The 19,339-nt window shown below is 39.9% G+C and overlaps 1 protein-coding gene and 1 long non-coding RNA gene across 2 annotated transcripts in view; one reads left to right on the top strand and one right to left on the bottom strand.

Annotated features, from left to right (window-relative positions):
• Positions 1–8,630, top strand: part of LOC133568395 (uncharacterized) — a 42,137-nt gene extending 33,507 nt beyond the window's left edge. The window contains exon 3 of the long non-coding RNA XR_009809592.1: positions 7,721–8,630. This is a non-coding gene — a long non-coding RNA (uncharacterized LOC133568395). The remainder of the gene's footprint in view (positions 1–7,720) is intronic.
• Positions 1–19,339, bottom strand: part of cdh2 (cadherin 2, type 1, N-cadherin (neuronal)) — a 127,447-nt gene that overhangs the window by 44,624 nt on the left and 63,484 nt on the right. The window contains exon 3 of the mRNA XM_061920283.1: positions 6,133–6,338. Within this exon, the coding sequence (XP_061776267.1) occupies positions 6,133–6,338 (206 nt within the window). The remainder of the gene's footprint in view (positions 1–6,132; positions 6,339–19,339) is intronic.

Raw genomic sequence — 19,339 nt, 5'->3', positions numbered from 1 at the left:
GATTTTATACAGCTGTGGTGTATAAAACGATTAGGACACCCGATTCTGATCATTTGGATGGGTGGACAAATGCTTTTGGAAATGTAGTGTATCTATCTGTGGAACAGCCCTCCCCTACACCGCTATCTTCTGACCCGACATTGACGTGTGATTTACCCTTCCAGAAGCCTATCTTTTCAGCCTCTTCACTCATGCTTGTGGATTGTTTCCGTGCTGCATGAATGTATATGCTGTGCAAGGACAGCGTCTCCTCATAATGAGGTTATTGTTTAGTTGTCAGTGATTAAAATGTCTCCCCAAGGCTGCCACCGTTCAGTGCTAATAAAAAAAAAACGTAATCACAGATGTGATTAAGAGATTTTCATCAGCGTCACGGATTGTCTCCCTGTATATTTAAATAGTCTGATTTATGGTGAAGAAAAATATTTGACAGTTTACCTGTTTGAGATTTATTCATCTAACCAACAGCAGTGACTAATAGTGTCATTAAAATCCCTTACCTGCGGTTGCGTTTGTTAAAACGAGCGTCTGCGGTTGGCTAATGGCAGTGCCTTTTTAAGAGGACTGTGAGATCATTACTGGCTACAACTTTAATTTCCTTTCCAGCACAAAAAACACTGACAATTTGATTTTGTCTGCACGCACAGAAAGCACGACTTCAGATTGTCTCGCTAAATTACACACACACCTCACAATTAAAGGAGCTCTTTTCAGTGGATAGATAGCTGCCTGTAGGGCGCTCTCCTTCTGGGCTGACCATGTTAGCTACGCCCCACTAATACACGTCGACCCAACAAAAGGATGATGTTATGTTACAAAGGCAGTGTTTGGATTTCAACCATAGCATCTATTTTTTACATATTCTTTAAGATTTCTTTAAAAATAAAAAATAAAGTACCGTATTTTCTGGACTATAAGGTGCACTTTTTTCCCCCTCAGAACTCGACAGTGCGCCGCGGTGCGCCTAGTATATGGAATAATTCTGGTTGGGCTTACCGACCTCGATACAATTGTATTTAGTGCTTGGTGTAATGTTAAGTGTGACCATCTACTGGCAGTCAAACATAAGAGATATGTGTAGACTGCAATATGACTCAAGTAAACAACACCAAAATGTTATGTTCCATTGAAAATATAGAACATTACACACAGCGCTCAAAAATCTATCAAAATGTTTTAGTACAACTTTGGTAAGCTAGCAAGACACACCGCTTGATGTGCTTCAACATACGAGTATTATTATGGTTTGTGTATAAGACATTATATGGCGTTTTGTTTCGCAATTTTACGCAAAAACAACTTTTCTTACCTTCTGGTACCTGCTGATCTGTATTTGGGATCTGCATACATCCTGAAAAATTGTGCGCTTCCGCCTTTGTTGTCTGTACCGAATCCGTATTTAATAAACTTATTTTTCTCTATCTTCTTGTTATTGGACATTCATCTTCTGCTGTTGCCATTTCTAATATAAAGTAGTGTAAAGTTCTTACACCTGTCAATAAACTCGCCCTGAAATCGCTAAAACAAACCAGTTTAGTGAATTTACATTATCCAACCAAGGAACTTTAGTTTTTACAGAGTTCCGGTCGGACGGTATTTCATAGGACACGTTTCCGGTGTTGTTGTTTCCGGATGAGAAGATGCTGCTCCGTTATTGATGTAAGTAAAGTCTGAATTTCATTCAGGTCTATTTTTATGAAAATAGACCTGACTAGATCTGCTCATCGGCAGTGCGCCTTATAATCCAGTGTGCCCTCTGGTCTGGAAAATACGGTAGTCATTGTACAGATTTCATATAGCAGCATAGATGTATTGTCCTGTAAAATAGGTCAACACACAAGACATCATTGTCTAAATAGCTGGCAACACAACTGCGTACACCTCACAGGGAACATGTCCACATTGCGTCCATAGTATCAATATTTAATGTGAGCAGCCCAGTTTCCCAAGGGAGGGTTCTTGTTCAGCTTTACTATGTCCCAGTTCATGTTGGACTGAATGTTGCCCTCAATGAACCACCTCTCCCCAGTATCTGCATCCCTTATACATTCCTGCACCATGAGACTACCACCATCATGCTTGTAAGCAAGACCCATTTATTTTGATACTCACTAGTCATAGCCAAACTGAAATGCTAACAGTCAACACGCTATCACGATATTGTCAGGTAACGTAAAATAACATACGACTCTTAGGTGTTTATTTGCAAAATGAGCTATAGAAGCTAACATGAAATGCCAGACTATATGACTGTGTAGTGTATACCTACAAAAATAGATTCAAAACAAAAACCTAATACCCAAATGTTAGCATGCATTAGGTACCAAAATATGACTCGAGTTGTATACTTGCAAAATTAGCCAAAAAAGCTAACATGCTAATGTTATCATTGGTCAAAGAGCAAAACATATGACTCTGAGGTGTATACCTACAGATGTAGTTCGAAAAGCTTGCATGTTACATGCTAACATTACCATGCTAGCAAACAACATTATCAAGGAGCATTATGACTTTGGAATGGTTTGAATCGGTTGAGAAATGTGGCAATAATTTTTAATAGAGTAAGCCATATGGAAAAAGGGGGAAAACTTGGATTTTTTTTTAGACATAAAACATAGCCTGAATGTCCTGAATAAGTAAGTGAAATACTTTAATAAAGGAATGGTTGTAAAATGTTGCCTTGAAAAGTGGGATTTTGAAGAAAATGGGGATTTTTGGAACCTTGAAAATGGCTAGATTTAAATGTCCAGGATGAGAGGAATGTTTTGAGTTGGATGAAAAATATAGGAAATATGGAAGTTTGGAAACGTGCAGATTTATTTCGAATGGGGAAAAATGTCTTGGTTGGATTTTTTTTTTTTTAAATAAAGAAAAGGTAGCACGTATGTCATGAATGAACTAAACATTTTAAAAGTTGAATGGTTTCAGATTAAAAATGTGAGAGAGGAATAAGAGTGAAAATACTACTGAGTGGAACATCGATATACAAACCCCTCTATTTGGAAACTTTTCGGTTTACAAGCTTTTAGGTTGTGCCAAATATGCCTCTGTGTGCGAACCATGTCTCTGTGTACATTCAGCAGCAAGTCTTCTAAGGGCAGGCTCCTCCCCTTGTCTATCTCTGTCTGGTCACCTGGGGATAGGTGATTGGCAACACTAAATGGTCCCTAGTGTGTGAATGTGAGTGTGAATGTTGTCTGTCTATCTGTGTTGGCCCTGCGATGGCGACTTGTCCAGGGTGTACTCCGCCTTCCGCCCGATTGTAGCTGAGATAGGCACCAGCGCCCCCCGCGACCCCAAAGGGAATAAGCGGTAGAAAATGGATGGATGGAGCTGCTCCTTTGTTTATTATTGAAACAATATGGTTGTTAAAATTAAGATTTGTTGTGAATTCTGATCGTTTGTGAAAGCATCAAAGGGACTTGTGTGTGTATGTGCATCCGTGTTGGCAGAGCACACGTACAGCACAGTTCAGCTTGTAAATCGAGGTTCTACTGTCATTGAAGTATAATTGGAGCAAAATTACTTGCATGTCTCTCAATTTGCGTGTCTGTAACCCAAATCGCGTGAGTGTGTACTAATTTTTGTGTCTGCATATCACTCCGAGTGTGTGCATTTAGATCTGCATACGTAGATTTTAGATCCGCGTATTTGAGGTGGGCCTAAATTCAACAAATAACACAATTTAAACCTGTCAGAAACAACATACAGCTGACGTGTGTGAAAGACAAATGCCAAGACCCGCCTTACTTCTTTTCTTAATGGTTTGAATTGGGTAGTGTCTTCTTTGGTTGATTACTAGTAGGCACACTGGATAATTTGCCTTTTTTGCGTGTTTATTTTAGCAACATGGTTGTTAACGTTTTGGAGCGCATCAACAAGACCTTTGTGTGTGCGTGGGCGTGTGTGCGTGTGTTTTGACAATTAAGCTCCCTGTAATGTTGTCTTGTTTGGGTAAAAAGGAGATTATTGAGCTATTACCCCCCAGTATTTATACACATTAAAGTGTCTTCAAAGTGGGCTTTTTTTCTCGAGTCTAGAACTAAATATTCATGTTCACCCTGCTTCAAAACTATACAAAGTTTTTGATTTACGAACCATGTTCAAGGATCAATGAAGTCAGTGAACCGAGGTTTCGCTATACATCTATACTGCTACACCAGCTGTACCTTGACTACCGTATTTTCCGGACTAAAAATCTTTTTTTTTCTTCTCAAAACTCGACAGTGCACCTTATAACCCAGTGCGCCTAATGTATGGAATAATTCTGGTTTTGCTTACTGACCTCAATGCAATTTTATTTGGTACATGGTGTAAATAATCTGTGTGACCAATAGAATGCAGTCAAACATAGGAGAATACGTACATACTGCAATATGATGGCGATATGACTCAAGTAAACAACACCAACATTTTATATGTTCCATTGAAAATATACAACATTACACATGATGCTCAAAAATATATCAAAATGTTTTAGTAGACTTAGGTAAGCTATGAATCCGCACCGCTTGGATTGTCAGCGCAATAAACATACAAGTATTATTATGGTGTGTGTATAATGTAAGACATATTATCTGGTATTTTATTTCGCAATAATATGCAAAAGCAACGTTTCTTACCTTCTGGTACCTGTTGATCTGTTTTTGGGATCTGCATAGATCCTGAAAAATTGAGCGCGTCCGCCTTTTTAGTCCGTGGCAAACCCATAGTCAATAAGATTCTTCTTTTTCTCTATCTTATTGTTATGGGACATTCATCCTCCACTGTTGCCATTTCTAAAATAAAGTAGTGTAAAGTTCTTACTTATTTATGTCAGTAAACTTGCCATGAAAGCGTTAAAACCTACCGGTGGAGTGAGTTGACATTATTTACCCATGGAACTTTAGTTATTAGAGAGTTCCGGTCAGACTGTTTTTCACAGGACACATTTGTTGTTTCCGGAGGAGGAGATGCCGCTCCGTCATAGATTGAAGTAATGTCTGAATGTCATTGAAACAGTTAACTCCATCTTTTGACACTTCTTCCACTCCTGTCATTGCACGCTACACCACTACAACAAAGGTGACGGGGAGAAGACGCTGCCTAAGTTGAGCCACAAAAGGGCACATCCTGAAGCGACTGTCAGAAAGTAGATTGAAGATGATCTGTTAACATAAACTATGCAACATTTTGACCAAATAACCACTATCACATGTTATGTAGACCACAAGGAAGTGTTTTTTACATGTAGAAAAAAAAACAATATGGCTCATTTAATGTGCCCTATAATCTGGTGCACCTTATATATGAAAAAAAGATTGACAATAGACCATTCATCGGCAGTGCGCCCTATGGTCCGGAAAATAGTTATTTTGTTTAATTTCTACAATAATAAAGAATATCCAAGTTGAATTTCTCCCTGTCTCTTGAGAAGATACACAATAATAATAACAGTTTCTGCAATGTGAGTGGTGTAGTCACTGTACCAGACTGTGATTATTAATAAAGGCTAACAGTTAGGTCTGTCTGCTGTGAAGCATGCAAAGCTGAAACAAAACATGTCTTGCTGAGCACGATCACACAATTCCCTGGCACTGCAGTTAAACCCTCCAAAGCAAGACAGCCTTTAGAACTTGCTCTCACTTCCTGACTACAAGAAAGACTGATATGTCATGTGCAGCAGCTTTTTGATTTCCATGTGAACCTTCTCTTATCGTGAGCCAAAGACAATGTTGACATATGAGCAGTCGGACATTGTAATTAATCGCAGACGACTGCTCGTCTTGTCCAGGAGAACTGTTTAATCCTCGATTTAGAGCTCCAACAGATGCTTTCTGTCTTCTCTAACACGAGAGACGCCTCCCCCTTTCAAATGGCGAGGCAACAGGCTTACCACCATAAGACGTGCTCGCTGAAATATATTTTATGAGGAGCCGCTTGTTCATCTGCTCTTGCTAACCGCTGACCGTGTTAAGTATATGTTTGTGCCGCCGACTAAATTGACATATTAAGTTTTAATTAGCAAGCATCTATCTCGGCCCATGGAACACCTGCTGCAATTTGGGGAACTAGCCATCTGTGAATGCAGTGTTGGATTGATCATTGCGGCTTTCTGCTGCAGTTAAGTATGGAGATGCATTGCTTTTTCACCTGCTGGCTGGGGAACATCAGTCGAACAAGGGTAATCCATTGCTGTTGAGTGGTGTCGTCAATCGCCTTGATCAACAACGGTGGCTTTTGGGGTCCGGAGAGACTCCTGGCAGCATAGATCTCTCCGTCGGCCTCTATCCTGTAGTCAGCTGGGTTGTTGCATTCCAGCCGCACCAGACCACTTCTGCCGCAGTCGACAAACCTCACTGTAGTGGAGAGAGATTAAGTTGAGACTGAAGAAAAAAATACTCTTAAAAGGACAAAGACCAAGGGGGTGGAAGACAGACAGCTAGACAAACACATAACATCGGAAGAATCCTTCCTTCCTCGGCAATACATTATTCACTTCAAGCTGTGTCCCTAAGGTATCCCTCAAAACAGGTGCAGAGGAATGTAGAGTTTGAGGAGGGGTAAACTTAAAAGCACTATTAGGGAAAATAGTATACCTAGAATTTGTGATTGCACACAGGGTCTCTGTATAATCTATCAAGATCTTTCACATGCAAGCTTTGTTCTTCATACAGTGAACAGATGAGTCGCCGTCACCAGCTCCTCCACAGGCACAAGTGACGGCTTGTGATGTTTATTTCATCACAACATACACACATGGGGTAGACAGGTGCCTCATTGTAGGTGGGGCTTGGTCCCAGTGGAGCCTCGGTAGCAGCCTTACAACACCTTATTACAACTGAATTGCAAGTGTAGCAGAGTCTCCAAGCATGAGCACTCGGACACACAAACACAGGGCAGCCATACTGACATTTTATCTACTAGTATACGATCCATCTGTCTTGGCTCGTTTCTCAAGATGGCATCCCTCATCTTTACAGTGCACAGAATGGCACAAAGGCAAAGATAAGACCCGTATATTGTTGTGAGGAAACTGAATTATTAAAGTAGATATGCCATTACTTAACAAAAGCCCGCAAGGCGGGCACCTCATCTTTCTTTCTACTGCTACCTGGGGGACCCAGCGATGTCTTCAGAGAATCATTTTGCACTTGCGGCAGATGAAGTTCCTGTAGGGCTAGAGCACAGGATGCAGTAGATCAGCTCGGGATCATAAGTTTAACCTCTAGGCCTAATTGAATAGCCAGAATGTTTCACGCCCCTGTTAGTAATAAATCTGCGATGACAGAGATGAATGTTTACTTTATTGCTAGGCCTGTGCGAAGCAGCAGACACCTTTTAGCTATTTCTATCCAGACGACTTTAACGACACGTCCCTGCTTACTCCGAAAAAGAAAAAAAAAAAGGCTGCAGTCCGTGTTCCTCTAGCTCTTATAAAACATATGCAGTGGATGACTTTCTTTGACAGCCTTGCCTCGCCCGATGTGTTTTTGTGCTTCACGAAGCTAAAACTCTTGAACATGGTTTGGAACTTGGAGACCAAAACACCCCAGGGTGGCTCTTTGGCAGTCAGTACCTGCAAGCGTAACCGTTTCCAATGAAAATAAATGGGAACGTCCCATGTGTGTGTGTTCATTTATTAAACATGAACGATTCAATGTGTTATACCTCCTGAGAACACGCCTCCTCTGTTTTGCATAATATGGCTATTCTTTTTTCCCTATGTTCGATGAAACAGACTAAAACCTACTGTCCAGGAGAAAGTAGCCTGCCAAGCTATCAGGCCGGATATGGCCACCACGCCCCATCAGACATGTCGTCATGGGTACCAGGATAAAGCTCTTCCATGCGGAAAGAAATGCCGATGCAGCAAGGGGAGGGGGCTGAGGGTTAAAAAAGAAGTGGGTGGGTGGGGACGAACAGGCCCCATCAGCAGAATAGCCTGGCCAACTAATGCCCTGCACCGGGGCCTGGTATTACCTCTGACTGAATGATCCTATTCAAACTTTGCAGGCCCCCCCAAACCCCCATCACTAACAAGCAACACAAAAACCCTGACTAACCCCAAAGTGCCATAGTGGCGCTCTATTGTTCGCTCCGTCACGTGATAATACTAACTCGTACGGACACAAATAAGAGAGCGATAGCGAGAGATCCTTTTAATTTGGATGATGGAATGTGGACTCTTGTGACTGCACATGGGGGGGAAAGAAAGTGTTTTGTAATCTCACAATTTTATGCCTCTGTGACTCCGGTTTCAAGTAAGACAACACTTGTCCCCCCTTCCCTTCCCACACACCAATGTGTTGTAAATGTGACAAGCTGTAAACATCTCATAGGTGATCATCCTAGCACACAGTCATTCATTTGCCAGCAAGTGAGGTCACCAACGGTTGAGTATGACTCAGTTTACAAAAGATTTCCCAGCAGCTAGATATGTACAATAATGGATCCATGCCAGCTCCCACATCACCCATGACAACACATCTGTAGTCCAGAATTCTTATGTACACACTCTGTTATTTCTTCCAGCATTTGACAAGCTATTCCTGCAAACATGCATTAACACTGTTTTGCCAGGAGACTGCTGTTGCAATGTGAACATGTAATAATGATATGCTATTGAATAAAGTCGCACTTGTATATCATTCGCAGAGTCCGATTATCTATCCAAAGGCACTTTTACATATCAGGCACACTTGGAATTATTTTTTCTTCTCAAAGCTCAACAGTACGCCTGATAACCCGGATGTACGGAATAATACTGGTTTTGCTTACCAACCTCGAAGCAATTTTATTTGGTACATGGTGTTGTAAAAAGTGTGACCAGTAGATGGCAGTTACACATAAGAGATATGAATATACTACAATATAACTCAAGTAAACAACACCAAAATGTTGTACGTTCCATTGAAAATACAGAACATTACAGACAGTGCTCAAAAATCCATCAAATTGTTTAAGTATGACTTTGGTAAGCTATGAAGCCGCACAGCTTGATGGATTGTCGGTGCATTAAACATACAAGTATTATTATGGTGTGTGTCTAAGGTAAGACATATTATCTGACGTTTTGTTTCCATCCATCCATTTTTTTTCTACCGCTTATTCCCTTTCGGGGTCGCGGGGGGCGCTGGCGCCTATCTCAGCTACAATCGGGCGGAAGGCGGGGTACACCCTGGACAAGTCGCCACCTCATCGCAGGGCCAACACAGATAGACAGACAACATTCACACTCACATTCACACACTAGGGCCAATTTAGTGTTGCCAATCAACCTATCCCCAGGTGCATGTCTTTGGAAGTGGGAGGAAGCCGGAGTACCCGGAGGGAACCCACGCATTCACGGGGAGAACATGCAAACTCCACACAGAAAGATCCCGAGCCTGGATTTGAACCCAGGACTGCAGGACCTTCGTATTGTGAGGCAGACGCACTAACCCCTCTGCCACCGTGAAGCCACGTTTTGTTTCGCAATATGCAAAAGCAACTTTTCTTACCTTCTGGTACCTGCTGATCTGTATTTGGGATCTGCATGAATCCTGAACAATTACGTGTCGGCCTTTGTAGTCAATAAGCTTCTTTTTCTCTATCTTTTTGTTATGTGACATTCATCCTCCGCTGTTCCCATTTCTAATATAAAGCAGTGTAAAGTTCTTACTTAAATCTGTAAGTAAACCCACCATGAAAGCGCTAACCCATACCGGTGTAGTGAATGTACATTGTTCACCCATGGAACTTAAGTTATTAGAGAGTTCCGGTCGGAAGTTTTTTCACGGGATATGTTAATTGTTTCCGGATGAGGAGATGCTGCTCTGTTATTGATTGAAGTACAGTCTGAATGTCTTTAAAACAGTTAGCTCCATCTTTTGACACGTCTTCCACTGGTCTTGCACGCTACACCCCTACAACAAAGATGATGAGGCGAGGACACTGCCGAAGGTGAGCCACGTAAATAAGACCGCCCACAAAATGGCACATCCGGAAGCGACTGTCAGAAAGCGTCTCGATGATTGTCTGTAAAACATAATCTATGTAACATTTTGACCAAAAAAACACCATTACATGTTATGTAGACCACAAGGAAGCGTTTTACATTTAGAAAAAGGTAAATAATATGACCCCTTTCATGCGCCCTATAGTCTGGTGCGCCTTATATATGAAAAAAGATTGAAAATAGACCATAATACGGTAATTGTATTTCGGGGGCATTCGAAATTTAGTTCAACAAAAGGACGACAAATAATTGCAACCATACTTGCATACTACATAGCTGAAATGTGAGCATTTTGTAGAAAACACTTCAGAGAAAGTCAACTGCTTGGAGCTGAGCTGAAGCTTGGATCTGTAAATAAAGATAAAAGGCATTCGAGTGCTGCACTCCACTTTAAAAGAGCAAAGCAGTCCTGTGCATTTGCAATTTAGTCTAAAAATATGCTATGGTTTTTAAATGTGGAGGGGAGAAAAACATGACATTAAGTGTTTTTGCTTCATTCAAGTACAACCATTTAACAATTCACACAAGAAGGCCACATTTGAATAAATCCTACTGAGAATGCTTTATGAAGACGTCCCGAATGGGCATACAGACAGTACTTCTCTTATCACACTCATCCACCTTGGATAGCACAGTGATAAACACCATGAGTGACTGAGATTTGCTCCACAGATCAGGTAAAGTGACGCTAAAGATATCGTTTTGGTTTGTGTTGGTCGAAAACAGTCCAACAGTCTTCTTCTATTCTTATTTGCATAGGCTACAAAGGCTATGTGCTTTGACCGGGAGGAAAATACTATTGGTTGTCTAATCCCACATAAAGTACTAAGTACTCCAGCTAAGCAAAAGATAGCTTAACCATCCGCTGTGAGCTTCTTAAACTGACATTTAGCGATAGCCCCTTATTCCCCAGGCAAATCCAGTTTATCTGCAAAAAGGAGAATTCAAGTTGACACTCTTTTTCTTTTTTTTAATAGCTGGCATTAGGAACGTCTGCAGCAAATGACGGGCTTTGAGGGGTATACAGTAGCAAATATTTCCATAGGCAGGTTAAGATAATACAATTATTCAATACTTAGTATTAAATAATTGAACAGTAAATACATGATAAATGGGTTGTACTTGTATAGCGCTTTTCTACCTTCAAGGTACTCAAAGCGCTTTGACATTACTTCCACATTTACCCATTCACACACACATTCACACACACATTCACACACTGATGGAGGGAGCTGCCATGCAAGGCGCCAACCAGCACCCATCAGGAGCAAGGGTGAAGTGTCTTGCTCAGGACACAACGGACGTGACGAGGTTGGTACTAGGTGGGAATTGAACCAGGGACCCTCGGGTTGCGCACGGCCACTCTTCCACTGTGCCACGCCGTCCCTATAGTACAATCATAAGCAATCATTGTGCACTATTGTGTCGCAAAAGCCATACTATGTACTATGCGCTGGAATTATTTATACGAGCAGCTTGAAACTTTGTGGGTGTTTATAGGTTGTCTTCATGAGGACTTCTGGCAAAGCTTTATGTTAACAGGTGAATGTCAATAGAATGACAAATCACTCATTGTTCTTGAATCATGAAAGTCTATTTATTTTCTTTTTAAAATTCAGGATTAAACCACGGGCTTCACGGTGGCAGAAAGGTTAGTGCGTCTGCCTCACAATACGAAGTTCCTGCAGTCCTGGGTTCAAATCCAGACTTGGGATCTTTCTGTGTGGAGTTTGCATGTTCTCCCCGTGAATGCGTGGGTTCCCTCCGGGTACTCCGGCTTCCTCCCACCTCCAAAGACATGCACCTGGGGATAGGTTGATTGGCAACACTAAAAAAAATTGGCCCTAGTGTTTGAATGTGAGTGTGAATGTTGTCTGTCTATCTGTGTTGGCCCTGCGATAAGGTAGCGACTTGTCCAGGGTGTACCCTGCCTTCCGCCCGATTGTAGATGAGATAGGCGCCAGCGCCCCCCGCGACCCCAAAAGGGAATAAGCGGTAGAAAATGGATGGATGGATGGATTAAACCACTGGTCTTTTTGTGCAGTCCACAAAGACTTATTGAATAGCAGGTGAGAAGCGGATGAAAAACAAAAGCTCCTTTTTATCAAACCCCCATGTGAGGTTGGAGAACAAATATTTAAAATAGATCCTTTAGAAATAGTCCAACATTGTTTTATCCGTAATATATATTTCAAAAAATGTTCTGTTGTGCAATGAGATCACTAGTCAGTTAGGGCTGGGCGATGTATTGAATATACTCGATATATCACGGGTTTGTCTCAGTGTGATATAGAAGATGACTGTATCGTGATATTCGAGTATACGGTCAAACGCAGTTGCTTTTAGCTATGGGCATTACACTACAGGCGTTTCTCAATCTTTCTTGTCCGTCCTTCTCACAGAGACTTAAAACAAGCGCACTTTCTTACATATGTCACATACTGTTGTGCGTGCAACCTCATACACCCTCACCGACAAGAGAGGTAGTGGCATGGGTAACGTTAGCTGTGATGCTAGCAGAATGGTGCAAGTGGTAATATGAGAGAAAGAAGGTGCGAATGTGGTAACCAATGAAGGAATAATTAATTCCCCAGAAAAACAGCAGGGGGTCCATCGTCTGGCGGTGGTTTGGCTTCAAGCGGGACGATGTTAAACAGACAAACGTAATATGTCAAGTATGTGGCAAAAGCATTGCTACAAAAAGAAGCATTACTGCTAATTTGTAGCATCATTTGAAAAGTCACCCGCTAGAGAATGAAGAGTGCGTGAAACGCCGCATGTCAACATCTCTGTTTGGTGCCACACCCACAAAATGCCAAAGCAACCATTTCCAGATTAACGCCGTATAAAAAAATTGTCAACAACAGAAGGAGATAACGTCCGCATAAACAAACTATTGGATTTCCTATTATGTAGCTATTTTTTTTTTGACAGTTGATGAAATATATTGTGTGATATCATAGACAAAAGTTAACTTTTTTTGTTTTTAACTATTGTCGTGGTATTCTGTACAAAAAGTGCACTTTAATTTAGTGTTTTGATAAGTCATCTTAGTGACATCATGCACAAAAGTGCACTAATAGCTTGTTTTAAAATGTCTCTGACAATCTAGCACTTTCTGTTTTGGAAATTACATGAATGTTTGTGCCACTGCTTAATATCTGTTTATTAAATACAGTTTTGCTAAACTGACTTAGTTGTGATTTCCCTCTCTGCATAAAAGTTTAAAATGAGCATATATTAATGCAGTATAAACAAGAATGTTTTAATGTAGACACATTGAATCATCATAATGGTGTGATTATATGCATCAAATCTAAGGCTAAGGTAAATATCAAGATATATATTGTGTATCGTGAGATCGCCTAAAAATGTCGAGATATTAATAAAAGGCCATATCGCCCAGCCCCCAATACCAGTATATCCGTAGTCCTCTCAATGTTGTACTTCTTTATTTATTTGGATACAGTGTTTAATTATGACATTTTTTATTTACAGAAGGTTGTTATTCAAGGGAGAAGTTTGAAGTTTGCACTGTATTGACCTCAGTGTTGGAGATTGTTTGCATGCAAAATATAAAATGCCACATTTTTGCTAACAAAAGTATTCTATTTAAGCAGAAGTGTTGCTTCCTAAGGGAAGCTCTTAAATTTGATGATTTGAAAAGTATTCCATAAAAAGTACAATTTCTATCTGGTCTAAAAAGAACAACATTATACAAATTAGAATGTTGCCAAGAGTAAGATGCAGTGTATGCAGTGTCATATCAAACTGCTGGTTTTATTAATTAAAAATAAAAAAGGTGTTTTGAATTATCTTTGTCATTTGTATTCAAGGTTGTTGTTTCTTTATCAAGTAGGGACAAATCGGAAAAAATCGGAAATTAACATTATGTGAAAAAAATTGGGGATTTTATCTTTAGGCCAGACCAAACTTTAAACACTCCAAATATTTCAGCAGCTTCAGACTAATTCAGAAATATTCAGTTTTTTTTTTTTTTTTTAATAGTTTTTAATGTCTCTTCTGTTTAAAGCTTTTTTGTAAAAACAAGAACAAAAAAACACCATAATTTATTTGGAAAGAAAACACAAAATATGCACTATTTTCTAAAATTTAGTTGAAAAGTGGAATACTTTAGATGAGGTAATTACAGCTTTTAGTAAGTTCCTAACAACACTGATTATGATGCAGAAATATTTTATGAGCAATCCATTTTTTTTCCAAACACCTCCACTATTCCTCTCTGCCGGAAAATGGACAAACTTATAAAGTTATGAGTAAGTTGTATATGATTTTTTTTAAATATATTTTAAATGCTTCACATCTTTCAGCAGCTTCAGACCTATACATAAAATTAAGTTAGTTGGCCTGGTTAACACAGAAAACAACATACAAAACATTGAATACCTTTTAAATCATAATTCACTTTAATAGTACAGTCCTCCACTGTCTTCTTCTACGTTTGTTTACCAGCAAGCAAAAGTCCACGTAAAAGTACTTGTTTTGACATTTTTCATTTTTTGTCTGGCTATAAAACAAAACATTTATTTTTGTTTGTTTGTTTTACTATAAAAATATTTAAAAGAAAAACAGTTTTTTCTGTTTTGCTTTGAAATGAAAAAGGAAATGAACAAATCATACATGGACACGATCTACGGATTAACGACTTATATAATTTACCAGTACATTGCCAAACACAGTAAGCACTGATCCAATTAAAATAGTTTTTAGGAAAATCATTCTTTCTTGCCAGTGGACAGTGAAGCTGTTGTCTAGCTACACAACAGCTCGAGCTAATATCAATCACCCATTTCTAACCTTCTGTTGTTACTTACCATTTCATTGTCTCCTCCATTGCCAAAAATAGTAGTCACCGAGCCTGTCATTAAAATGAGTTCAATAGAAAATCCGTCTTTGTACTGGCGCGGGTTTCTAAGGCAAGGCTCTTTGAATTGGTTTGCACAGGAAGAGGGACTTCTTGCCACAAATCCAAAAAATTAAAAATAAGGAACTTTAGTACTTCAGATGAGGATGAAATTTTGTGTAAAGACTTGTGCTAATTAAAACAACCAACAACTGAGCATTTTCGGTCTTGGTGTAATACCATGTAATACCAGTCTGTCATTTGGACTAAAACATTGAATAAATAAATGGCAGACTCACGCAAATACCTTTTACTAAGCCTTTACCATATATAGAGATATTCAAAGATGTCACAGGTCTGAAAAACCTCACAGGGCTGACAAATTCCATATGATACATTTGGAGGAGGTAAAACAGAAGGCAACATTGTTTTATAAATATGGCTGCAATTCCTCCACGGTTTGATTTCACATTTCAGGACTTATGCAGATCCAAAACACACATATGCAGGTACCATCAGGCTAGAAAAGTTGGTTTTGCACAATAAAATTTGAACATTGATATAACCACACAACACTAAAAACCTAGCACTTTAATATATCGGGTAACATATATTGTGATAACTAATGGAGTTTAACTCATGTTATTACACAATTTTTCTGTAAGTGTTTTTTTTTATTCCGCAGTAAGCTTTGGCTTTAAACACAGGAAGTGAACAAAGCCATTAGTAAATGCTTCAACATGGAGAAAGGGTAGGAAGAAAAATGCTTGACTTCTTCTTCAGACATGTTGAATTGTGTAAGTGTAACCATGTAATGTTCCTTGATATAACCTTGTTGGAATTTTATAGAATCTTAAAAGACGTTTTGAAGGCAGGAAAAACGTCACAGGGCTGACAAATTCCATATGGAACGTTTGGAGGAAGTAGAAAGGAAGGCAAGATCGTTGAGCGGTATAGCTCGGGTGGTAGAGCGGCCGTGTCAGCAACTTGAGGGTTGCAGGTTCGATCCCCGCTTCCGCCATCCCAGTCACTGCCGTTGTGTCCTTGGGCAAGACACTTTACCCACCTGCTCCCAGTGCCACCCACACTGGTTTAAATGTAACTTAGATATTGGGTTTCACTATGTAAAGCACTTTGAGTCACTAGAGAAAAAGCGCTATATAAATATAATTCACTTCACTTCACTTATAAATATATCTGCAATTCCTCCAGTTTGATTTCACATTTCAGGGCTCATGCAGATCCCAAATACACATAAGCAGGTAGCATCAGGTTAGAAAAGTTAGTTTTGCATAATAGGGCCCCTTTAAATATTGATATAACCACACAACACTAAAAACCTAGATTATTTAATATCGGACCGCAAAAGGGAATAAGCGGTAGAAAATGGATGGATGGGTAAAATGTGCGACTGGCTGGAGTAAGAAACTTAAGTAATGTACTATTATGAGTCAGTTTATACAACAGCACACACTAATTTTTTGCATAAACTGATGGAGTTTGACTCATGTTATTATAAGACAATGTTTCTGTTAGTATGTTTTTTTATTCCGCAGTAAGCTATGGCTTAAAGGCCTACTGAAACCCACTACTTCCCACCACGCAGTCTGATTGATGATGAAATATTAACATTGCAACACATGCCAATACGTCGTTTTTAGTTTACTAAATTGCAATTTAAAATTTCCCAGGACTTTTTTATTGAGAACGTCGCGTAATGACGTGTACGCGTGACGTCACGGGCTGTTATGAATATGAGCGCTGCACACACACACAGCTAAAAGTCGTCTGCTTTAACGGCATAATTACACAGTATTTTGGAGATCTGTGTTGCTGAATCTTTTGCAATTTGTTCAATTAATATTGGAAAAGTCAAATTAGAACAATGGAGTTGGGAAGCTTTAGCCTTTAGCCACACAAACACACGGTGATTCCTTGTTTAAAATTCACGGAGTTGAAACTTTACTATAGATCACAGCGGACATGGATCCCGACCACTTGTCAACCAGCAGGTTTCGGTGAGAAAATTGTGGTTAAGAAGTCTCCACTTACCGGATATCAGCTGAGCTTGCGCCTCCTGTACAGCTGCCGTCGACCTTCCCGAGACACTGCGCGTCAACACACGGCCGTGGACGTACAGTTCCGACTATCAGGTACTGTTAAACTCACTAAAACACTAGCAACACAATAGAAAGATAAGGGATTTCCCAGAATTATCCTAGTAAATGTCTCTAAAAACATATGAATCCGTCTCAATGCAACGCGATTGCAATCACGTTTATTTTTTTATTTTTTTTTTCTAGTCCGTCGCTAACAATATCCTCAAACACGAATCTTTCATCCTCACTCAAATTAATGGGGAAATTGTCGTTTTCTCGGTTCGAATAGCTGTTTTTGTTGGAGGCTCCCATTAAAAACAATGTGAATATGTGAGGAGCCCCCACACGTGTGACGTCATCGTCTGCGACTTCCGGTAGAGGCAGGGCTTTTCTCCAGTTGCAAACTTTATTGTGGATGTTCTCTACTAAATCCTTTCAGCAAAAATATGGCAATATCGCGAAATGATCAAGTATGACACATAGAATGGACCTGCTATCCCCGTTTGAATTAGAAAATCTCATTTCAGTAGGCCTTTAAACACAGAAAGTGAACAAAGCCATTAGTAAATGCTTCGACATGGAGAAAGCGGAAGGAAGAAAAAAACTTGACTTCCTCTTTTTCAGACATGTTAAATTGTGGAAGTGTAACCATGTAATGTTCCTTGATGCAACCTTGTTGGAATTTTATAGGATCTTAAAACGACATTTTGATGGCGAAAGTTGTCTCCTCTTGCGGCTGAGAGAAGAAAACCAGAAACAAGTCCATAAGTGTGCCAATGGTTCCCCCACAGGGACCATCAGTGTGCGGAGAGCTTTTTATGGAAAAATAGATTAGGTGACTTGCATTGTGAGATGTCAATGCCTTCTCCTGCTTTTGAAGCACATGGGAAACGCGCTACAGTTATGTTCTCTGATCTGACTGTGGTAGTAAGCAATAAATATCGTCTGTCATTCGCCATGCCAGGAACTCCTCGTCATCTTAAGTAAGTAAATTAGACAACTTGACAAATAAAATAAGGATTATTTCCCACAACTTGGTTTGAAATGGAAGAGTAACACTTTTTGGGTTAGTATGTAAATCACTGCGGTCAACGAATGTAGGCCAGTTTCTCAGCACAACTGTATGCTTAGCAAAGAGTGGAGACATATTGTTTCCATTAAATTCCTGACAGCGTGCATATTTGTCATCTGTGCAGGGAGCGAGTTACAACCAAGCTGCATTCTGGCAGACAGATGGACAAGGAAGAAATGTCTGAAGATATAGAAGTGGTAGGGGTATTGTATTGGACAATTTGATCATCATAAAATGTTCATCACAAAATAGTTTATTTCATATTTGAGCATGGGTATGAACAATGGTTTGAGGATTCAATCAAATAGACATGCGGAACTAAATATACAAGAAATAGCGGTGATCCATTAGATTAAACATTCAGGCGATGGGCGACTTTACTGAGAGACAACAGTGCACACAGTTAATTAAATCTTTTGATTTCCACTGAGCAAAGGTTATGCAAATGAATAAGCAAGAAGACAAAAGCCATTATCTACGGAGACTGACCGGCAAGAAAGTTGCATGTTATCAGTTTTGATGAAATTGACGCGACTTACATTACGATGTGATTAAATTCTGACAGACTGTCAAACCTCCTTGCGTGCTTATCCGGTATGCGGTTCACTTAGTAAGGCAGGAAACCAGACCTGGCAACTTCTATTAGAATAATCTCATGCATGACGAGGAGTCTTCATATGTGATACACCGCGTACGTGATGCACCGCTCAAAAAATATAGAAAAAGCTAATCTCCTTGTCAATAATGTCAATAATTTCATGTGATGGATAGAACCATTTTATGCTCATCGTCACCTCATCTCTATGAGGTGTGCATTTTAAACGTATGCAAAAATAATGACAACGCTAGTTTGCAGAAGAAGGTGCAAGCCAATGAGAAAGGCGCAGTTTGTTGGCATCGTATGTCGAGTCTCTTCTGTCAAGGTCTGCTGTCAGTCAATTCCATTTCAACCGCGAGCTCAGGTAAAGATTGAAACACTCCATTGTGTCCAATTACAAACACAAGCACAAACGTACTGTATGTGCTTTGTTTTGAAACCCAATTATAGAAAATGGGGGGTTATATAGTGTATTGTGGGAGAGTGGTCGGCTTGAGTGCCGTTGAATGACGTCGTGTGTAATGTAGCTGGATGCTGGATTTTTGGAGAACAATTTGTGTTTTTCTGCCTTTTGGGCAGGAACAGAAGGCATGTGAATCTTCTTTGGCCGAGGAACAAAGCAGCAGACTAAAGATGAGGCTGACAGCCCTTGGAAAGTACTGTTATGCAGTATGATGGCGACTGAGAGGCTGAACCTCAGGAAGCAGAACATTTCATTTTACATTTT

The sequence above is a fragment of the Nerophis ophidion genome, linkage group LG14 (assembly GCF_033978795.1).
Source record: "Nerophis ophidion isolate RoL-2023_Sa linkage group LG14, RoL_Noph_v1.0, whole genome shotgun sequence".
Lineage (NCBI taxonomy): Eukaryota > Metazoa > Chordata > Actinopteri > Syngnathiformes > Syngnathidae > Nerophis > Nerophis ophidion.
Note: the sequence above shows the minus strand (reverse complement) of the source record. Positions and strands in the feature narration are given on the sequence as shown.